Below are 23522 nucleotides of genomic sequence, written 5' to 3' on the forward strand. Positions count from 1 at the left end.
ATTTTATATCGATTTTTAATGACTTTTTTCTTAAAAATTTGCACGGTTACCTAAGCTGAAATTTTAACCACATATTCTTTGAGTAAAAGACACCTACAAACAAATTTTGAGCCTTTAATTCAAACATTGTTGTCATGCTCGTACATCCTTAAAGAGAGAATTTCAGAGAATTTCAAATGAGTTCTCACAAAATAGGAATATTTGAAATTTCAAAGTGGGGTTGAAGGAACGAAACCTAAAATTTTCTAGGTACTATTTTTGAACTTTCTCGTCGATACCTAAATCGATGTGTTTTCACTCAAAACAATATTCACAACAGTCAAGAGTTCAAGAGTTACTAAGAGTGGATACTTTTGAAATGATCACACTGTATATCAGGCATGGACAAACGTGGCTTAGAGAAGTCCTTCGGACTCCTAACTTAACATACGAGTAAGACAGTGACAACCTAAAATACGAGTAAGACAGAGAGATAACATTTTTTTTCTATCTATCTCATTACTATTAGAGAAACTGAGATAGGTAGAAGAGTCGTATATCCGTCTCGCTTCTTCCTCTATGAACAATGCGGACTTGAATAAAGAGACACACAATAGTTTATGACACACAATAAAGTTATAACAATGGTGATTTCAGTGATGGATTTAGGCCTAGACCCGTGAGGCCCGGGCCTAGGGCGGCAGAATTTGAAGGGCGGCAAAATTTATGAAATGTCAAAATTTTAGAGTCACAAAAAAGTAAAGACAATCAATTATAAAAATTGGTTCAGAATAGTTTTTATAAAAAATTTTCGATAGAAAATATTATAATCCAATTCATTAATCTACTTCTCAATCTGTGTGGGTAAGATGTTAATTTTTTAATCGATCAATGATATTCTTTATCGAGTAATGTTCTTTACTTTCTGTTCCTTTAGTGAGATTAATCTCACGTGTATGAAGCATTTTGAAATTATTTAATCCAAATGACTTCTCAATTTGGTTTTAGTGTGAAATAAAAATAACGAAGATTTGTATGTCCCTGATTAAAAAAAAAAAGTTTGGAGACAAAGAAAAAAGTATTGAATGAATATTCACGGAATCTTCGAGATGTTTATCCGAATGTGGACATTGCTTTCCCCTATTTTTTTGAGTATTCCGGCTACAAGTTGTTCAGGCGAAAGATCTTTTTCTACTCTTAAAAGAGTAAAAACCTATTTACGCGCAAGCATGGGCCAAGATAGACTTAATGCACTTGCATTACTGTCTATTGAAGCCCAACTAGTCCAAGAAATTAATTAAACTAGTCCAAGAAATTAATTATGACGACATAATTGACGTTTTTGCACGAACCAAAGCCAGGAAAAAGAAATTTTCAAATTGATTAATATTAAAAGAAATATTTTACCAATTGACATGACGTAATAAACTCGTGGTCGTTAAAAGCGATGTCACAATAACTGATTTTGAGTGTATCCTATTTTTATATAGTACTAATTGTCTAGTTATTGCCAACCCTTATAACCTATATTCACCTGTTCACTCACTACCTACAACCTACAATGGTTGTCGGTTTCTCTACCGTTTGTACTCACCCCATTCGGATTCTTCAGCAATAGAATCAACATCTATGAGTACGTTACTAGTGTACATATGTATAACATATTCTGTATGTTATGTTATGTACTTTTTCAAATATTAATAATTTCTCCATTTTTTTTATTATCAAAAAGGTGGATAAGAAGATTCATCCCTATATATTATAAATGCAAAAGTAAGTATGTTTGTTTGATTATTTATTACGCTTTCACACGAAAACTAATAAATGGATTTAAATAAAACTTAAAAATTATATAGCTCATACATCAAAATAACACATGAGCTATAATTTATAAATACATACTTATTAAAAAAAAACAAGTTCAAAAAGTTAATTTTTATCTGACATTTTACTGCTCCATCTATGATCATCATTTTGCATCATGAATTAAAGATTTCTGTAAAAATTTAAAATAGTAAATGTCAAACAATTCATGGCCATCTTTTTTGATATACTTTAAAAAATTGAAATTAGTGTATATATTTTAGCTCTTTGAGGAGCAACTTGCCGTCAGTGCCGGATTTACGGACGGGGCCCCAAGCAACCTCAGGTTTTTGGGGCCCTCATTGTAAAATACCCCCCCCCCCCGATATTTCAAAATAATGAATAACTAGTTAATTTTGCATAATCAATATATTTTACAATTAACTTATAATTTACTATCTAAATTACAACTTTTTTCTACTTTTCTCAGTCGCAAATTGATGAATGACATCATCAAAGTCAAGTTTGGATGGAATTTTGGATGGATTTTTTTTTTTTTTCATATGTTATTTATTTCTTTTTTTTCAAATTTTCGAATGTGTATTGAAAATTTTCCATTTTTTGGGGCCCCTGTCCAAGCGGGGCCCCAAGCAATTGCTTCCTTTGCTTCCCGGTAAATCTGCCACTGCTTGCCTTTGCTAATGGAACTCCCAGATGTCTGTTGATGCTTGTGTTCGGCAGCTTTGCGCCAGCTCGTTTAAAGACATTCGGCAGTCCAATGCTACCTTTGCCTATATTAAGAAGCTGATAATTTAATCGACAGTGTTCTGTCAAGAGTTCCACCATTCTTCTCAACTTTGCTCTAGTGAGTTTTAGGTGAGCTAGCTATGATTTTGGGGCCATCCATAAATTACGTCAACCAAATTTTTTTATTTTTGGATCATCTCTGTCTTCAAGTGGTCACATTTGTAAGCCCCCCTCCTCCCTGATGTGACGTAACATATTTTTCAATTTAATATTTAGAAATAATTAAATTAAAACAGCAATTTCAAAATTCTTTTGTCCCCGCCTTAAACTTACATAAATCTTATAAATATAAATCGAATTATTAATATTTAAGTCTTTTGTTTACGTATAAATTTTACGGTTTAAAATTTTAGATTTTGAATTATAACTTCACAAGGCTTTTGAACCGCCCTGCCTCTTGTCACACAATGTCACCGTTGATTTATTCTACCCTCTTAACGTGTGACGTAATTTATGGATGGTTCCTTTTACACAGTTTGGTCTGTCGCATGCCCTCCGCAAAGTCCTAGTAATCAAGAAGGGATTGTCGTAGCCTTTCCTTGATTTAGTAAATTACGGAACATTTTGCTATGGGAAAGGCAGACTTTAGAGACTTCGCTGCTTCATTCTCTTTAACGCCAGAGTGGCCCGCTACCCAGATCAGCCCGCGTTATTCATTGTCAGGCGGTTTAGTTCCTCAAACAATCATCGACTATCCTCGATTGAAATCTTGACGCCTCAAGGGCTCGAAGTGCGGCCTGACTGTCCGATGTGTTACAGATCTGGACACCTCTCAGCATGGCGAAGATTTCTTATTGAATAATAGTCGCATATTGATCAAGAGGAATCGATTCCTTTATTCTAGGTCCATAGAACCTCGCACCGAAACATGTCTCTATTAAATTTGATTAAAAATACTATGGTTCTGTATTTTACCATTTTCCAATAACTTGTTTTATATAATTTGGACTCAGATACATTTTAAAATCATAAATCCTTCATAGAGGGAGATATTCGATATTTAAAAACATTCTCGAACGTGACTTCCTTTTGCATGTAGTGTCAGTCACATATGGAATCACACTGCTTATCATTTAAGGGTTATGGGTTATTATTTAAAAAATAAGTTAAAATTGCTTAGGTAAATAATCTAATATCAAAATATTACGATAAAATATGGCCCAACATAAAATTATTAAATGACAATTAGAAATAATAAACGTTTGTATAATCATTTGTCAAAACAAAATAAATAAATAGAGGAACAACCTGTACTTAATACAATAAAAAAATCATCAGATTATTAAAAAAAAAAAAAAGATTAATTGAGAATTATATGAAAATAATTTTGTACATTTAAATATTTAATAACCCACCCCAACCGGCTTTCACAACGAAATGAGGTTACATACCCCGAAAATTTTTTATCAATTTATTTTCAAGAAAGAGCTTTTTATCTTGAATCATCACCTACAAAGGAGTTAGTTAATAAAATACAATCAAACACTTCCTTTGACAACTGAATACATAAATATAAAATGGTGTAAATTATCTGCCATTTTAATCAATATTTTTCAAAACTTAACTATAAAATATCTTAGATCACTCTGTACACGAATAAAAAAAATATAACAACTAAAATTTAATATAGATCACTTTGTATAAATAAAATTTTAATTAAAAAGTTAGCTACCTTGAATAACTCAAAAACCGTCTATTGGGCAAACTTCCTGAAGAAAGTTTCCAATTACACATATAATATTAATTAGGTAATCCTAATTCCAAAATTATCAAAAAATTTTGAGGTGTGGTAATCACATCTTTTAATCAAAATACTCGAAGATAAAACTAACCTTGTTAGAAAAAAAAATTGTTCACGAAAGTTGAACGTCTTTTTCTTTTTTGAGTTCGGTGTCACAAAAATCAAAATCACAATTTATCACAGCATCACTCACAATAAGATTAAAACACAAAAAAAAATTTCGCACACTTAAAAAAAGAGAAAAATCAGTTTTGTAATAAATTTACCAATTTTCTTCGAAAAAGGTATTATCTATGGGGATATTATTTTATGTAGGGTATTAAACAGTTTTTGCACAAAATAAAAAAATTAAAAAAAAATTAGGAACAATTTTTTTTTTTAATTGTTTTGGAGAAGTATTTATTTTTTTCGAGGGGTTGTTGATTTAGTTTCAATTTGTTGGGTGCAAAGAACAATACACATAACTACACGCCATTATTAAAGTTGTACTAGTATAGACTTTATATAGTGCAAGAGCCCGGTCAAGAAGACACTACCCTCACTGAATACATATCGACATGATATTTTGTATGTTATATGAGGCACAATTTCATTAATTTATTACATATTAAATACAATTTAAACATTTTTTTGTTGTAATTTGGTGTACATCGTTTTTCGGTTTTTTTTTACAACGTTTATTTTGATTTTTTTTTGTTTAAATTTTAATAATTTTTTTTTATATGATTATGAGACACGTACTAAGAACTATTTAGTCAGCAAATAGCTATGAAGTATGCTGCTGCTGGTTGCTTACATTCAATCAAGTTAGAACATGCATAGACGAGTTTGCGCTATATGTGCATTGTTCATGATATACCTCTGTATGTATCCACAAAATGCTGTTTTAATACGATTCATTTATTATATTACGTTAATGGCAGCCAACCGACTTAACTTCCCTCGACAATGTCAATTGTAAAAAATCACCTTTCTTGCCCTCACCTATAACTCCTCCATATCACTCGAAATATATGATACTTTTTAATAAGAAACCAAACTCTTTAGTTTTAAAATTAAAATTGTGCAGCAAAATAGGCGGGTAATTGCTAGTTTAAAATAAAAATAGTCTATGTTACTTCTTATAACATCAACTAACTGTCAGTGAAAGTCTTGTCAAAATCGCTTGAGCCGTTTCGAAGATTTGCTGGAACAAACAGACAGGTAGACAAAAATTTTAATTATTATTATTATTATTTTTTTTTTTTTTTTTTTTTTTTGTATAAATGTGCCTAGTGTTAACATTAAAAGTATGAAGGGTAAAGATAAGGAGAACCAAATCTGTATATAAAAAGTGTCCATCGAAAAGCAGCAAATAAGAATGGCACTGCTGTAGCAAAAGTGTAAGTTTTAAAAGAAGTACTCAAAGTAATAAGAGTAAGATAAAGATCTAAACAAGTTGTTAGAGAAGAATAAATAAATTCACATCAAATATTATTTGCTACTTTTAGATGGATACTTTTTCACTTTATTTTCTATTAAAATGGTCATCTTTACCTCTACCCTTCATAATCAAAATTTCTTATCTTGATATTACAAACAGACACTTGATTTTTTTTTATTTGTATAGAATAAAACTTGACCGGAGGCGTTGCGTCTCCGGATAGCAGGCTATTCTCAAGGAGGGCATAGAGGACTCCTTGATCTAGATATTATAGACCCATTTACGGAACCCCTCTTCAATATACTTATTAGCTTATTAGGGTAATGCAATTTTTGAAAAAAAATTATTGTAAAAATTGTAAAATGGCTGTATAGAAAAATTGCAAAATTTTCACTTAATATCCCAAGCCATAATGCCCCAAGGAGATTTTTTAATACACTCTTCCACAATTATCTTAAAAATAAAACCATTAGGGTAATAGTAACAACATAACTCGTTAATGTTATTCAATATGAACTGTATTCACAGTAGTATAATAATTCGTAAGTATTCGTAATAAAAATCCAACACCCAAATTTGAAAAATATTTTTATAAAAATTTTTCTGTATAAAATTGATAAATATATTTAAATAAAATTATTAATTAATATTTATTGATAATTAAATTTCAATAAAAATTTCTAATGATAAATTTTTATTATCTTTTATATTATTTTTGTTTTGTTATTATCTTATTTTTATCTAAGAAGATAAATAAAATACCATCATGTGACTTCCATAAGCATACGTATCAACTTAACTTCGTACTAAAGGACGATATGTTATAATGATAAGAATTCTTATCTGTTAATTTCATCTTTTATCATTTACAGAATGTTTCAGGAAAAATGATAAACACTTAGGGAAACAACAGTAATAATAATTTTTAGTTAAAAACCTCTTATAAAAATAGATCCAAAAATTCTTATTCAATAAAAATTCGAAAAAGTTTTCTTTTCTCGATTTTTAGCTGTTCCTAAAATATAGATAGTAAAAATTTTGAATCATTCGTATCTTTTTATGAGTATCGATAAAATCCTAAAAACCAGATAACGATAAAATCGAAAATCTTTCCTAGTTTTCCCAATTTTCCCTAGTTTTCAGGCACTTTGTTTTTCAAACTTAGTACCTATATATCCTTAATTTTCTTGTCTTTTTGCACAGTAAATAAATTGTGTGATACTTGAAATTTTTAATTATGGAAGTAGTATGAATCATACAATTTGTTACTAACTTCAAAATAAAAAAAAATTTAAATATATTTTCCCGCTTAAAAAATATATTCAAAAATATTTAATAATTTTCAAAAATTTTCATCTGGTCCCAGTTAGTGTTCAATTAAAATTTATATAAGTTATGTTTATTTAAAAAAATATGTTAATTATTTTCAATTTTATCCATAATTATTTCAATAAAAAGTGATAACACATGATCAAGTCATACTATTTTGAATCATACTTTTTTTGACTTTCTGTTTCAGTGTTGTCATAACAACCGTAGATCATTTCAGATGTAAACAAAAACAAAGTGACGTTTCTATTAATTTTTATTAAAATTTTTGTTGATTGAAGGCTTTTTGAGTCATTTCAATCATTAATTTATTGAAAAATATATCTTTTATTTATTTTATTTGAAAAAAACCAAATGTTTTCATAATATTCGTGTTATGAGTTGATGGTGTAAAGTATTTTAAGGTATTTTAGAGGTTATGATACATCGTTTTGAAAACAATTGAAATAATTTGGAAAGAACCGGAGGCAAAATATGAAAAATTTATTTAATAAGCAAAATTTATATACCTATAAATATTTTTTATTTATTTTAGCCATAAAACAAAAAATATGGATGAATTAATTGGTCCAAATGTGAAAATTGTCTTGGAGGTTATTGAAGGTAATTTTTTTAGACTCGATAAAGAGTTAATAGGCTTAATAATCGATGTAGAGATAAAAAGCGCAGATAGAAATTTTTGGTAACCCGTTTACAATCTTCAATTTTACGGTGACATTAATTTTTTAATAACAGTCCCACTCGATTAACCTGATAATATTTTGAAATACGTTAAAGGCTACTTTCGAATCAACGAAAACGAAATATTTAATAGAAAAATATACCTGAATACCTTATTGTATTGAAACAAATTGCAACGAAATCGTTGAAACGGACACACAAATTGCTGATTAAACCGGAGCCAAACCGGCTCATCAGGTTTATTTTTCTCATTTCTTAAAAACGATTATTTTTATGAAGAATCTTAAAATTTAAAAAGACATTGACTAAGATAATATATAAAGACTAGGTATCCCAATCATTCATATGGTTGCGCCGCCAAGAGTGTGCCAAGCATACTATCTGACAGTTAAAGTACTTCCATACTAACTTCCATAATAATTAATATATTTTTTAATAATTAATTAGTGACTAAAAAAATTAACATTAGATTGATAAACGTATATTTTAATATTCGAATATATATAATTATAACAATAATATATTCGAATATCTGCGTCAAAAAATTAAAGAGATTCATTGTTTAGTTGATGAAACACAATATATCATCGAAATACCTGATAATTGTGAATTAATGGAAATTACTGTAATATCTTTGTGGTTGGGCAGTATTTGTTTTGTCCTCTGATTGCGAAGTATGTGAAAGAGCAATTAATTCTCCAGTACCTTTATCAAATGCAAGCTCTGACTGGACAGATGTAGTAAATCGTGATCACTTAAAGCATCCTAGTAAGCAGTATATCAACTTCTGAAAAGTCGAAAAAGTTTTCACTAACTATGGAAAATCAGTATTGCATCTACAGAATGTTCATGAGCTTTTAACAAGAATTATTCAGGAATGCTGTTAAACATTCACTATCCTGAATGCCACAAAATTCGCGAGAAATTTTTGGAGAAATTCATTTTCTTACGGCTTCACATTCTTGCTAAAGAACGGTGCAACCAAAGAACCAAATTTTTGTTGTTCTTAGTTCTCGAAGTGCATATATGCGTACGTTACTAATTTATTTATTTAAGCGTTACTAATTTATTTATTCTCAGTATTAAGAATACTTTAGATATCCATAAAATATAATAAAATATTTATTATTAATATGGGAGTAATGAGAGTTAGCATGAAAGTACTTTAGTTGACAGTTAATATGTCAAACGCTTGACACATTTCCCATCATGCATTGCATGATTAGAATGCCCCTCTTGTATTTTGTCCTAACATTGACGATTTACAGGGTGAGTAGTTGAAAAATAAATTTCGATTTTTGCCCCAATTTCCTAGATCAATTTTTTGTATTATATAAATACGTATTTCGACTACCAAGTAGTCATCATCAGTATAAATTAGCTAATCGTAATTACTCTTATTGTGTATGTTACTCGTTGCTATTTGGTGGCAGACTGCACGAAATTAGCATCTGAGAAGTGATACGCCAAATAAGTATTTCGATTTTTGATATAAGTTCGAATTCACTAAAATATTAGACTCAATAAGAAAAACGGAAATCTATTGACTTATTGCGCATGTGTCGTAGATGGTTCATCGAAATTCAAAATACTAAAATGTTTAATGATAAATTTATTTTATAAATAGGATGACTTAAATCAATAAGACTCGATTCTGAAAGAAGTTGAGTTTGCAAAATAAGATTACGAGATCTGCTCACTGATTCAGTACTTTCAGGAATCCAAAAACCCATAATGCTAAATTGAAATAATATTAAATAGCATTAGTTCCTGTCATCACAGTTTCGTATTGTGAGCAGTGGGCTAGCTGCTCATAAAATATTCTCATTGTCCCCCCTAGCCATACGTTTATGAATAGAAATTACTCGAGCAATTGCTAAATAATTTTTTTATTTTTTGAGTCTAAATAGACCTTTTTCATGCAAAATTGAAATGCTTTTTGTTAATTTTTATACCATGTATATATGAAGTATATTATACCATGTATATATGAAGTATACATAGTATATTAAGTTTAGTCCCAAGTTTGTAACGCTTAAAAATAATGATGCTAGGAAAAAAATTTTGTCACAGGTGTTCACTAAATCACCTAATTAGTCCATTTCCGGTTGTCCGTCCGTCCGTCCGTCTGTGGACACGATAACTCAAAAAAGAAAAAAGATATCGAGCTGAAATTTTTACAGCGTACTCAGGACGTAAACACCGACCGTTAGAGATAGAACAAAAGTTTAAATGTAAAAAATGTTCCTTATCAAAAATTAAACAACTTTTGTTTGAAATATTTTTTCGTAAACATCACTGTTTACCCGTGAGGGCGCCAATTAGGCGGAAATTTTATAATATGTACTATACTTGATTATCAGTTATGTATGTGTCACATGTTTGTATGTGTAATGTGATAAAGAAATCAAAACTGACTATACATGGTATTTCAACAATTAACTTAGTCAATTGTTTGTTTTCACTTGTTTTTTATGAAAATATAGGTCGAGTAGAACCTGTAACTCGAAAATTACGCGTTTAAAAAAAATAAATGTGGTCGTGAATTCTTGTTTGTTGCATAACACGTTTATTATTAATTTTACACGAAAAATGGTAATTTTCCAAGTTATGTGAAATTAAATTTCATACATTTTTTATCTTTATCAATTTTTTCTTAAGATCGATATTTTTCGATTTAGACCTAAAATGAGATGGTCATGAATTTTTATTTTTTGCATTATTCGTTTATTTTTAAGTTTACGTGAAAACTGCTTATCACCGTAGTTTTTAGGAATTAAATTTCCTACAATTTTAGTCCTCATCAATTTATTCCTAGGATCGATATTTTTTTTCGGACCAACTGTCAGAATAATTTAAATTTTTAATTCTTTTCAAAAATGAAAGAAATAAATTTGCATTTTTCATTGTAAAAGTTATTTCAGTTACATCCTCCTTTCTCTTTAAAATAAGCGTGCATCAGAAAAATATGAACTTTACAAAAAAAAAGGCGGCATCAAAGTTATTGCAATCTCAATTTTCAAATTATTAGTTTGTCATCGTTTATACTAAAAAAATCAATGATAAAGAACATATCAGAATAATCGATCCTATGCAAAAATTGATGAGGACCAAAATTGTAAGAAATTTAAATCCAAATAACTTCGGATTTCCCCACCTTTTTTCAGATCTAAATAAAAAAAATATCGATCCTAAGAAAAAATTGATGAGAATCAAAATTATAAGAAATTTAATTCCTAACAACTTTAGTAATTGCTATTTTTAGCGTAAAATTAAAAATAAACGAGCTATGCAACAAACAAGAATTCATGATCACCTTTTTTCGGGTCTAAATAAAAAAATATCGATCCTAGTAAAAAATTGATATAACCAAAATTGTACGAAATTTAATTTCAAATAACTTGGAAAATTACCATTTTTTGTGTAAAATTGATAATAAACGAGCTATGCAACAAAGAAGAATTTACGACCACCTTTTTTTAGGTCTAAATCGAAAAATATCGATCCTAGGAAAAACTGATACGAACCAAAATTGTAGAAAAATTTAATTTCTAATAACCTGGAAGATAACCATTTTTCGTGTAAAATTAATAATAAACGAGTTATGCAACAAACAAGAATTCACGACAGCCTTTTTTTAGGTCTAAATCGAAAAATAGAGATCCTAGGAAAAACTAATATGAACCAAAATTGTAGGAAATTTAATTTCACATAACTTTGGTTCTGACCATTTTTCGTGTAAAATTGAAAATAAACGAGTTATTCATTAAACAAAAACGCAAACTATGCCAAAACAATATTTTAAAATATATAATTCTTGCTTTCCGGATCGTTTTCGCCAATTTGAATTTTAATGATTTTCATTGTTCGTTTTTTCGGTCATTTGGCTCAAAAAAAATCGGGGGAAAAAATTAGCCCATTAATCAAGACATTTATTTTCATTTAAAAAAATGAAAAAAAAAAGTGTGAAAAAGGTCTATTGCTATATTGGATCAAAACATGCATTTGGAACTTTTGGCACCCCCAAACGGCTCATCCTAGACACTAATTAAACTCGACTTCAGCTCAATTTGAGGAGGCTATACTGAAGAAGTTTCAAGCCATAAAAAGACGAAAAAATTGGTTACCCCTTGAGAATTATCCAAATTGCTATAATCTGCCCCCATTTATCCGTAGTAAACAATTCTACATATCGAATTTCCGCTAATTGCTAAGATATCGGCCAAAATTTTGTAGAAAGAGCGATTTCTCGATTCGATTTCAGATAGTTTCTTTGAAAATATTTATCTACTAGCCAAATGAAGTGAACTCTCGTTACATTTGGGTTTTTTTTCAGACAACCGATTAAATCGATTTTGATGATCCCAATCTTGTGATCCCGTTAGTGACGGATTAACCATTAGTAACCATTAGGGGTCCCCGGGAAATGTCAAGACAGGAAAAGTCAAATTTGTACGAGTAGGGCGCCACAAGGCGGCCAAGGTGATATATTAGGACTAAAAAGTTGATTCTGCTCTGATTTGCATTACCTAGGCGCCCCAGCATAGGTTCTCCATAATTATTGAAATGAAACATTTTTGTAATTATTTTAGGTCAGCAATTTGGATTTTTACAGAATCCTGTGTATGTTTTAGCCAGTCTAAATGGCTTTATATTAGAATCAAATTCAGTTGGACCATGTGATAACCCCGCATTTGGTACAAATTTAATATGGCAAGCGGATAAAAAAGGACTTCGATTGTAAATCTAATGTTATATATTTTGCATAATTTTTGGTCGATTTTTAAAAATTGTTAACTTTTTATTTTTGGATTGTAGAATGCGTACGGGTAATATTCCATTAAAAGTTGAATGTTTTACAACGAATCAACAAAATTGTAAAGAACGAATTGGATATTTGTTGCTGAATTTAAGAGCTATACAAATATTACCTTCCGGCAAGGCATCACAAGTAAGTTTGCGTAGATGGGGGTGGGTGTTCTTACTGAGTCGGTGAAACAATACTTATCTAAAACAGGAGAAAACATGAAAAAAATATCATTACAATATTTTCTCTTCAATTTCTATACATAACTTGGCTAATTTTTTAAAATTTATATGTCGAGATTCTAATATCCTATTTTTTCCTAAGCGGTACATATTTAGATCCTGAGTCTATTTTATGTTAGCAGCCAAAACGATAAGCTTCAAAATGAGGGATAAATCATGGATTTTGATAAAGAAATAAAGAAGATATCGCTTGGACAGGAAAAAACAGGCTAGAGAAATAACATATATAAAAATAATAATACGTAATAGTGGTACAACAAATGAGTGTCTAGCACCTCTACGAAGGGGTCTTGTGTGTCCTTCTTGAGAACAACCTGGCACCCGAAGGCGAGACGTTTCCGGGTTTGAGATGCTATTTTAAGCAAATGAAGCTATAGCAATCTGTCGAGGCCAGATGCTACGCAGAAAGTTTACAGGTTCTCCGCTGGAATCTCTCCCAGGATTGATGGATGCAAGGTTTCTTACTCAAACATTAAAAGTTTGACACCCTGGAGGTTTCTGCAGGTGCAAATAAAATGTATGGAGGTTTCATCGTCCTCCATACAGGCTCTATAAGTGGGATAATCTAAGATCCCAATGTTATGAAAGTAATAGTTCAATCGACAGTATCCTGTCAAGGTCTCATCACCCTTCTCAACTATGCTCTAGTGAATTTCATGCGAGGTCTATCTGTGTGTAGCTCTATCTGTATCTAGCTCTATCTATCTGTGTTTATACACAGTTTGGTCTGTCGCATGCCATGCGTCTCAGTAATCAAGATGAATTTATCGTAGCCTTTCGTTGATTTGGTAAATTGCATTAAAATCTTGTGGCAGCCATTTTACACGAATTTTTCTCAAATATCTCACGGACTATTAGGCTTGAATCTGCATTTAAAAATTTTAATTCTTTTATTCAATGCGAGTTTAAGCTCAAAAATAAAAGTTAAATGTGCTTATTTTTAGATAAAACAAAGTTGGAATAAATTAATGGGTGTTAAAAATGAGGCAAAAGCACATCGACCAGAAATATTATTATCATTTTACGTTGAAGATGATGATAAACTTGAGGCTGTAAGTTTTAATTTTTTAACAACTTGAAACATCGATTATTTTGGATGAGTTTTTATCTTTTTAATTTTAGGAGGAACCTTGCTGTGAGAATATAACAAATATTGTTCCACCATCTGCAATAAATGCAGTCTCACCACAACGTGGTGTACCAACAATTGTACCACGTTTATGTTCGGAGGAAGGTCTTATACAAATCGGTCCAGAAGATACTTGTACAGATATATTTTTGTTAAGTATTTTAATTGGGACTGCTGCTAATTTAGATATGGTAAGCGCATTTACAGAATATTTCAAAAGTTTGAATGAAAATGGTCTTTATAGAAAAATAAACCACCCTTATTGTATTTATTAGATTTCGTAGAAACAATTAAAACAATTTTGAGTAAAACTTTTTATTCCGTTTTTGCCTAAACTTTACGGTTTGCGAAAAATGTTACTTTTTTATCAATAACAACTTTCTAATTTAAAGTTTTCATCTATCGATTACCAATTATGGAGTTGATTTAGCTTAAAAATCTAGGTAAAGTTTAATGTCTGCGCAAGATGTGCGCTTACACATCCAACATTTTTCGTTGAAGCATTTTATCGATAAAAGTTTTTTTACGAGTTTCAAGCATATGTCAACTTATAAAAGATACGCTGTAAATGATCCGATAGCTTGTACTTTCTAGTTTTTGAATCAATATCTCAAACATTTTTATCATCCTTAATACTTTTTGTGTAGAGCTGAAACGCTGAGAAAATTTATTTATTAATTTAGTATGAATTTAAAAAGCGTGCACGGGGTGCATAAGTATTTATATACAGTACAGTAACTTTTACGGAACTTTTTGTATTTAGAGACTTTTGGTCGTTCATTTTTGTTGATAAATTAATTTTTTAGATTTATTGTTTCGTTGTAGCAATATTGATTTGACAGTGAATAACTCAGCCAAGAAAGCTTGTACGAGGTTAAATGTAGCGAGATTTAAAGAGAAATGAGCAAGCTTTCGACCTTTTTTATTAGATTTATAAAGAACTTTTAGAACCCCGTGTACCCGTTCACAGTTTATAAATAATTAGAAAAATTTTTCTCACAATTTGAAACTTTTTTTTAACTTTTGTTACAAAAATCTGAATGAGTTCAGGTATGGTCATTTCCGTATGGTCATTTTTTGAAAAAATATGACAGTTTAATGTGAAAAGTGTCTATTTTGTTTTGTCAGCGAATAACTCGTTCTTAGAAGCTCGTATAAAGATCAATATAATCGGCAATCGCATTTTATGCAGAAATAAACAAACAGTCAATTTCTTTATAAATACTTATGCACTCCATGCAAACTCTAAAAATTCATATCAAATTAATAAATTTTCTAAACGTTTTAGGCCTGCGCATAAATTATTTAAGGATGATAAAAATGTTTGAGATATTTATTCAAAAACTAGAAAGTACAAGCTGATATATTTCATACAGATTCAATCATTTTTCGCCGAGAAAAACCTGTTAACATAATTTGAAGAAATTTAGAAATCAGTCACTTTTTTAAGGTATTCAGTTTGCAGGAGCAAATAATTATTCTCACGGTGCATGACTCGACTACATCGACTCGATCACATAAAATATAAACTTGAAAAAGATGAATAAAAAACTATACTTATAAATAATATTTTTAGCTCCTCACAGATTCCCAACAACAGTCTGGCGATGCAACAGAATCAACAGGAACTTATTCATTTTGGTATTCAATATTTGGACATTTCATACAAACAAAACCATTTAATAAAAATTTATCTGAACCGTGTACACTAAATGAGAAAATTGTTTTACGTTTACGTAGTTCATTACGTGTATTAAAAATCTATTTTACTGAAGTCTCTTTAATGTTTTTGAAATTAATATGTGGCACGAATGAAATTGGTTATGCAAATATGGAATTAAAAAATTTAGTACCAACAGAAAAATTAACAGAATTTTTTACACTTTATGCGATTAATAATACCGTTACACAGAATCAACGATGTTATTTACATACAACACATGGAGGTCGTACACCAACGGACATGCATGGACGCAAACCATTTATTAATATGGAAGTGAAATTAAAATATGTTCAACCACCAAAGGTATTTGATTACTTAATTCACTTTGAAGAGTTTCAGAAATAGATAATTATTTCGAAGAAATGGAAATGCACTTTTTTTAAGATCAAGGTGGCTGGCGCCCGAAGTTTCTTTGCTTGAGCTTCTCTTAGGTTCGGTGTCTAGAATCCAAACTTTCTGTACTTGACTTTTTTTAGGCTATTATAGATATAAATGAGAAGAATTTGCATAGTCTTCCGTATTTGCCCTAAATCTGAAATCGTCAGACACCCCCAATGTGATACAAATGCGTAATTAAATCGATAATACGAAATGGAAGAGTCGCTATCTTTCTCAACTGTGTCCTAGGCTGAGAATTTTCATATTGAAAAAAACCCGTTCGGTTATCCAACGCAATAATTAGGATACAATTTTTTTATTTAGGATACATACAATGGTGATACAATGCGTGACGTGACATTACGTAGCACAAGTTTAACTGGTTTGGAACCGAAAGCAGTTAGCAGTTGTTATCAGGAGCCTACACCACGGTAAAATTTAAGTAACAATATTTGCAAGAAAGTTAATCTTATTCAGGAATATTACATATTAGTATAACTTTAAGAAAAGTTTTAAACAAAAGTTATTGTAGATCGTTTACTCCAAATATTCAAGATGGCGACCACTCCTTTTGGAATCCGAGAAGAGAATTTAGAGAAAGTTTTCTCATACACAAGATTTCACCAGTTTTAACACAAGCCTAGCCCATTTTGCGATTATATTACTGAATTAAGGTAGTACGAGCATCAAGGAAATTTTAGATTTAGGGTTGAAATTATTTTAACCTTATTTCCAACTTTGATGATGAATTTTATTATAACTTCATGACTGTAGACGAAAAATTGGAATAAAATTTTTCGATATCTGCCTTGGTTTTCGAAATATCGAAAGCTAAATAATAAAACAAAATTTACTTCATTTTAAAAATTACTCCAGATATCGAAAAATTTTATTCTTACTTATAGTTATATACATAATTCAGCATCAAAATTGAAAAAACATATATATTTTAATTTGTGTCCCCGCTACCGTGCTCATACACCCTTAATTAGTCCGGCACAAAGGATTTTTTTTCAATAATTTATTAAGATTTTAACTTGAATTTAGTTTTTTTTTAATTTCCACCGACTAGTTTTGGAGAAATTTATGAAAACATATCATCCATCTACCGTTTTACCATAAAACCAATGTTAAATATTCCTACTTTTGAAGTCATTTATTTATTTAAATCGGATAACCCCCCCCCTAAAATTATCATGATTGTTTTTGACTTAGCCCAACATCATATAAAAAAAATCAAGCTTTTTATTTAAAATTGCCTTGGTGCTCGTACATCCTTAATTAACAATTGTTTTTTAGTGTATTAAACGAAGGTGGCGATTATAATCCAACAAATTTAACGGTCAATGCATTCAACAAAATCTCACCAAAACCTCCAGGCGCATCATCTTCTGCATCAACTGGAAATATTTTAAATCCTAAGGTCAATGCTAACTTTCCACATGTAACACAATCAACAGACAGTGCCTTAAAACCAGGTCTCGTCGGTGGTTTAACTCTATCACCACGAACAATCGCAGAAACACATCGTGATCAACTAGAAGTCTACCATCATTACGGATTAAACATCGGTGTCAAATCGCTTACACTCCAGAACAATGCTAAGTGCTTGAATAAACATATCCAGTTAATATTTCATCATCCAAAAGCTGCTGAAGTGATATATTCCACACATCCAGCCATATATGTTACAGATTTCCAGGATTCAATACACTTACATGATAATGTTAAATGTCGTATTAATTTTGTATCAACACCAGAAGAAATTGGACGTTTATTGTTGGCATGGCCTCCAAAAATTTCGTTATGCGAACGAAGTTGTACAAATGATACAAAATTTCCTACATTATTAGGTAATTACTTTTTACTGGTCCAAATTTTATCTCTACCTCCAGAAAGTGTAGGACTTCGATTAATGCTATTAAAAGTATAAAATTAAATCGACCGCCTGGTTTACCTATTATTCGCTTACTAATAATAAGAATAATACACAACAGGGGTATCGCAAATGGGTCCCTAACATAAGACTGAGGGGTCTCTCCTGCCTTCCTTTAGAACAACCTATCATCCGAAACTGAAACGTTTCCGGGTAGAAGATTCTATTTTCAGAAAGCAAAGGTGGTAGTTCAATCGACAATGTCATCTTAAGAGTCCCACCACCCCTCTCAATTGTGCTCTAGTGAGTTTCAGGCGAGTTTCCTTCATACTTGCTATGAGAAAGACAGGCTCACATGACAGGAGCATTTATGACGACCTCTCTCGTACTGAGATCAGCCTGAATGTTATTCAGTGTCAGGCAATTCAAGTCCTCGAAGGATTTATAGCTTGTCGTAGCCATTCCTTAATTCGATAAATTACGGAGCATCTTGCTATGAAAATGACAGGCTCAGGTAAAAGGGGCGTTTGAGACGACCAATCTCGTTCTGGTACCCAGATAAGCTTGACTGTGTTATTCAGTGCCAGATGATTCAGGTCCTCGAATGATTCATAGATTATTCTTCCATTTCTGATTAAAAAACCATCGCATATTGACCAAGAGAGATTATTTTTTAAGTCCATAAACTGCAGGGCCAGATTGTTATCCGCTTACGAAAGAACTTCAATTTTTCTGCTTTTAATAACGTCTGCTTAGTATGACATGTTTGTAACTTTAGATTAACCAAGTTTTTATCGAATATCTTTCAACAGGTGAAACGTCATTAGATACAAGTTTACTCTTCCAAGAAGAGGCGAACGTAGACTACACTGCAAATTTATTAGAGCCAATAACAAAAGCTATCGTTGGAGAAATAAAAATTGCAATGTTCATCGAAGATTACGGTGTAAAAGAGAATAAAGATATCGTAAATTCCGATCATGTTTTGGGACCACCAATCTTAGATGAGCGGATCGCGTATAAACTTGTGGAAGAGTTGGAAGATTGGAAAGAACGTCAACAAGAAATGTTTAAAGTTGAATTAAAGCGGAAAGAAGAATCTCGATTATTATTGTTAAGTACTGAATGGAATGTTCGCCGGGCTGAGCTGGAAGCAAAATTAAGTCATGGTGTTGAAAAATGTCGTATACTTGCTTCGAATTTATCAAAAGCAACGGAAGAACAACGAATACGATCTGTTAAACATTTAGAAGCTGAAAATAAGGTACTTATTTATTATAATTCTATGGAAAAATTTCTAAGAAGGCTGACGTCAAAGTGCTATAAGACGCCATTTTGGTTGCATTTTAAATACTACAGGTTTATAAAAATTTTCCAGTTTAGAAAATTGAAAGAAGAATTAGAACAAAGTTTCGGAATGAAACATCAAGATCTTCGAGAAGCCACTCGGCGATTGGATGATGAATATACTCATAAAGTAAGTCAATTTTGATAAATTTATTTAATTTTCGTTTTCTTCAAGGACATTCGCTGTAGTTATCGCCAATAAAAAAGTCTTGGCAAAAACATTTTGTTAGAAAACACACAGACGTTTCTTTTTATTTAAAATTTAGTTTTGGTAGTTGGGTTGGTTTAGATTGGCTACCTAGAGATGGGACACACTTAGATCATAGAATCGATTGTGATACCGCAAACAGAGTTACCCCATCTCTGGCCACTATTTCATGAACAATTTGGAGTTCTTGATATTTCTAGTATGAAAGTACTTGTCGACAGATTTGGCCTATTTTTTCACTGACTCAATATAATGTTAGCTGTGAGATACCGAAGTTAGTAAGCTCATTGGCTTTACAATTCCCTGGAATACATTCATTTGTTCCATCAGCTCATTTAAGAACTTTCGACAGTCCTGTGCCCCCTTGGAATTTTGAAAATAAATTTATTTGCAAAAACAAAAAAACACACTTGTATGCTTATTTAGCTCGAATTATTTTTTGTTTCCGCAATTGAATGCGAATAATTAATAATTTAAGATAACCCAATTATGGTTAAGAAACGCTATCTTAGATATAAAGAAACGCTATCTAAGATATATCTTTGATTTAATAATTATATTAATAAACATTTCGAAAATTTTTAGTTAAATGTAATAAAAAATGAAAATTTAGAATTAACAGTGAAAATTAGTGCATTAGAACGTGAAAATGCATTACTGAAAGATACAATTAAAAAACATGAAGCACAATTAGATGATTTACGAAAAACAAGTTTAACCAAAGATCAAACCTCAACGTTATTACAAGAACAGGTTCGTATCTACTTAATTTTTTTAACTTATAATTTCAATGGATGTGATTATAATAAAAATTGATAATTAAACACCTTTCTGTCCTGTCTCTATGATGATAGCAAATATTTGTTGAGTATTAATGCTCAAAATTCCGATTTTTTTTAAAGAAAAGTCGATGAAAGCAACCAGTGCTTTTATATGTAATTGATTCGGAAACCACTTCTAGGGCTCTGAAAAACTGACAGTAATCTGATCCTCCCTGATATCTTATAGCATCTAGCATGAATGTATAGCCTTGCCTTTCTTTTGCCAGAGATTTTAGATCTGTAGCTTCCCTCCAAACCGTACATAATTTTTGTTATTTCAGCAATTAAAAAAGACTGAAATAACAAAAACGTGGTTAAAAACAGGCTAGAGAAATTATGTAAGTAATAATTTACTTTCTTTTTATTTATAGGCAGTTTTATTACAGATATGATATACAAATTACATAATGAATAAAATTAAATCTTAATATTATGTCTCTAGCCTGTTTTTTCCTAAGCGATACAACACGATGAGCTTGAAAATGAGGAATTATATATAAGATTTCATTTTTTTCGAAAATAAAAAAAAATTTATAAAAATCAATATATTTTCGAATTAGAGAGCATTAGAAGAGAAATTAGAAGCGAGCACTAAATCAAAAGCATTTTTTAAAGAAGAATGGGGTAAAGCTGTTCGAGAAATTCATCGTATGAAAGCTGAACATCAAAAACAGTTGCAAACACAAATACGTCTTAATAAACAAGAATTGTCTAGTTTAGGGTAAGTAACAAAATAATAGGGAGTGAGGAAGGATGCGGATTGTGTGCTTTACATAATTTTAAAATATTTCTTTTTAAATATCAGATTAAAGAATTTCTTAAATGAAGAGGAAGCGGAACTGAAAAAAGATCGAAATGTATTGTCACAAATTCGATCTGATTTACAAAATTTAAAAATGTCTGAACAAAATATTCAATCTTTTAATTTTAATGACGAAAATATTAATTATACAACAAGCAGGTAAGGATTGTACAGAGTGCACGGGTAATATATAATAGATTGTAAGATAGTGAACAGATTTTGTTGCTTCACTTTCTCACTTCTGCCTCGTAGGGAGGTAAAACAACTAGTTGCAGTAGGGACTAGTGTCTAGGGCGGAAAAATTTGGGAAAAAGGACCGCTTTTAAGTCTTGATGAAGGAACGATATTCACCTTCCGATCTTTAAAAACTATTGCATCCAACGGCCTATTATTTGCGTTCTACGTTGAACGAAAATAGGTTAAATAGCTTAGCCATTCTATGTATCGAATCAGATTTGTTTCAACATTTAGATTATGAAGATCTAATAGATCAATTTGTAAATCAAAAAGTCAGGGCGAATATTCTTAGTCTCAGTACTTGGTTATAAAAAAAAATTTTCAACTATAGGTGACGTTCATATTCGATCCAATACTCATTTTATGAAGGATATAGGTAATGGGGCGGTATTTTCACGGTGCTAAAGGGTGGCACTAAAGGTAAATCCGGCCCTGCCTGTAAAAAAGTATGGTATAATCTTGGTAGAACTAGACAAGGTATGCTCGATGTAGGACGAGTTTTGGTTCAGTAGGTGCATGTATCCAATCGACGCCATTTTAGCTTTTTCCCGCTTCTTGATTCGAATATTGTAAAAAACATGAATACGTTTGTGTGAAAAAATAGTTCCTGACAATGAATAAATAATTAATGATTAATGAACTTTTTCCGCCTCAGATTTTTTCAATTTTTAATATGTAAACAAAACATTGACCAATTTGACAGCTCAAATGGAATAGTGAAGGCGCTGAGTACTTACAAAAAGATTCTTAAACTAGAACAAATTTGCAATTCTCATAATAATGTGGAATTTTCTTTCGCTAAGGGCTCGCTATCGACTTATAAACTAATAATGGGCCGGAAAAATGATGAAACTTAATAATTAAAATCGTGCTAGTTTCGTTGCTATTTCATAAAACGTATTATTATGTGCATAACATTAAAATATAGACTCATACCTTTAAAATGAGTACCTTAAAGTACAAAAATATTTTTAATTAGCCAATCTACGGCCGTTTCAAACCAAGCGCTTCGGGCCGATCTCATGCATTATCATTTTTGTTTACCATTTTAATCATATCTCCGGTTCTATTTGTCCTATCAAGACGAATAAAAAAAGAAAATATTTGCTTTTACATGTTTGAATAAAATAATATTTGTATACTAAATTTTCTTAGGAGCTATGGCCGTATAAACAATTTATTTGTTTATAACAAATTTCTCCCCCACTTTGAGCTATAAGCATGCTGAAAATTCAGATTCAGCGGGTCAAAATACGTCGATACAAAATACAATACACTGCTTGTTCGGTAGGACCTGTAAATGTATACAAAACATACTCAGCGCTTACACTATAAATGAATAAGCAATATGGCGCTGACTGGATACCGTGCAAGAGAGTGAGAGAATGTCCCCATCCTACTCCTACCTACAAAAGAGCATACCTTGTCTAGTTCTACCAAGGGTATAATGATTTTCTAACAGAAGGAAAATGATTAATTTAAAAAACTAAGCCTAGCTTGTGGCAAATAAATAACAAATTGTTTTTAATCGTTCAACGTTATGACCAAATTTCTTACAATAATTACGATATTCGACCTACTAAACGGGACACTATAGTGTAATAAATGGGTCAAAATTTCAGTATACCAGTCTATTTTGCAACTCTTTTACGTAAATAATTCTAAAATTAAATGAAATTGATAAATGGTAAGTAGCCTGGTGGTCTAAATTGGAACTATTCAAAAAGTGGGCCCACTTCCTGTTTTAATTAGTACGAATTTGTATCGCTAGTTGACAGGATTTATCTTATTTGAATATTTTGATTGGCCTTTAAAAATGGTACGTACAAGTATTGTCGTCTGGTAGTCTAAATTGAAACTACTGAGATCAGGCCCACTTCTTGTTTTAATTATTAGTATGAATTATTATCGCCAATTGGCGGGGTTGCAACTCCCAGATATCATTAAACAGTGAAATAAAATCCAAATTAACTGAACTTTTTCTCAAATTAATTTATATTTTATTTTATAGACCCGATTTATTAGAAATGGATTCCGAAGAAAAAATTGCAATGTTAATTGAAGAGCGTGATGCATTGTTACGTACAGGAAGTTACAGTGAACAGGATCCAGTGATAATAAAATTAAATCAAGAATTACAACAAACAATAAATCATTTAAATCGTTAATTTATTATTTATTTATTTTTA

At 30.7% G+C, this 23522-nt stretch overlaps 2 protein-coding genes across 4 annotated transcripts in view; one reads left to right on the plus strand and one right to left on the minus strand.

Annotated features, from left to right (window-relative positions):
- The window catches only part of LOC123291763 (casein kinase I), a 36047-nt gene extending 31029 nt beyond the window's left edge, over positions 1 to 5018 (minus strand). For all 3 annotated transcript variants that reach the window (XM_044872172.1, XM_044872173.1, XR_006534974.1), the window contains exon 1: positions 4422 to 5018. The gene's annotated coding sequence lies outside the window, so the exon portion shown is untranslated. The remainder of the gene's footprint in view (positions 1 to 4421) is intronic.
- A 2388-nt stretch (positions 5019 to 7406) lies between these two features.
- Positions 7407 to 23489, plus strand: LOC123293070 (centrosomal protein of 120 kDa-like; the record flags this gene model as incomplete). The annotated part of the gene is made up of 15 exons (XM_044873786.1): positions 7407 to 7486; positions 7618 to 7685; positions 12356 to 12503; positions 12582 to 12714; positions 13757 to 13864; positions 13935 to 14132; positions 15518 to 15967; positions 16367 to 16473; positions 17342 to 17895; positions 18731 to 19182; positions 19297 to 19395; positions 20059 to 20226; positions 20855 to 21015; positions 21100 to 21255; positions 23345 to 23489. Coding segments are annotated over exons 2-15 (2931 nt in total), but the record flags the coding sequence as incomplete, so codon positions are not given.
- Between the last annotated feature and the right edge of the window lie 33 nt (positions 23490 to 23522).

Source organism: Chrysoperla carnea, chromosome 2 (genome assembly GCF_905475395.1).
Source record: "Chrysoperla carnea chromosome 2, inChrCarn1.1, whole genome shotgun sequence".
In the NCBI taxonomy this organism is placed as follows: domain Eukaryota; kingdom Metazoa; phylum Arthropoda; class Insecta; order Neuroptera; family Chrysopidae; genus Chrysoperla; species Chrysoperla carnea.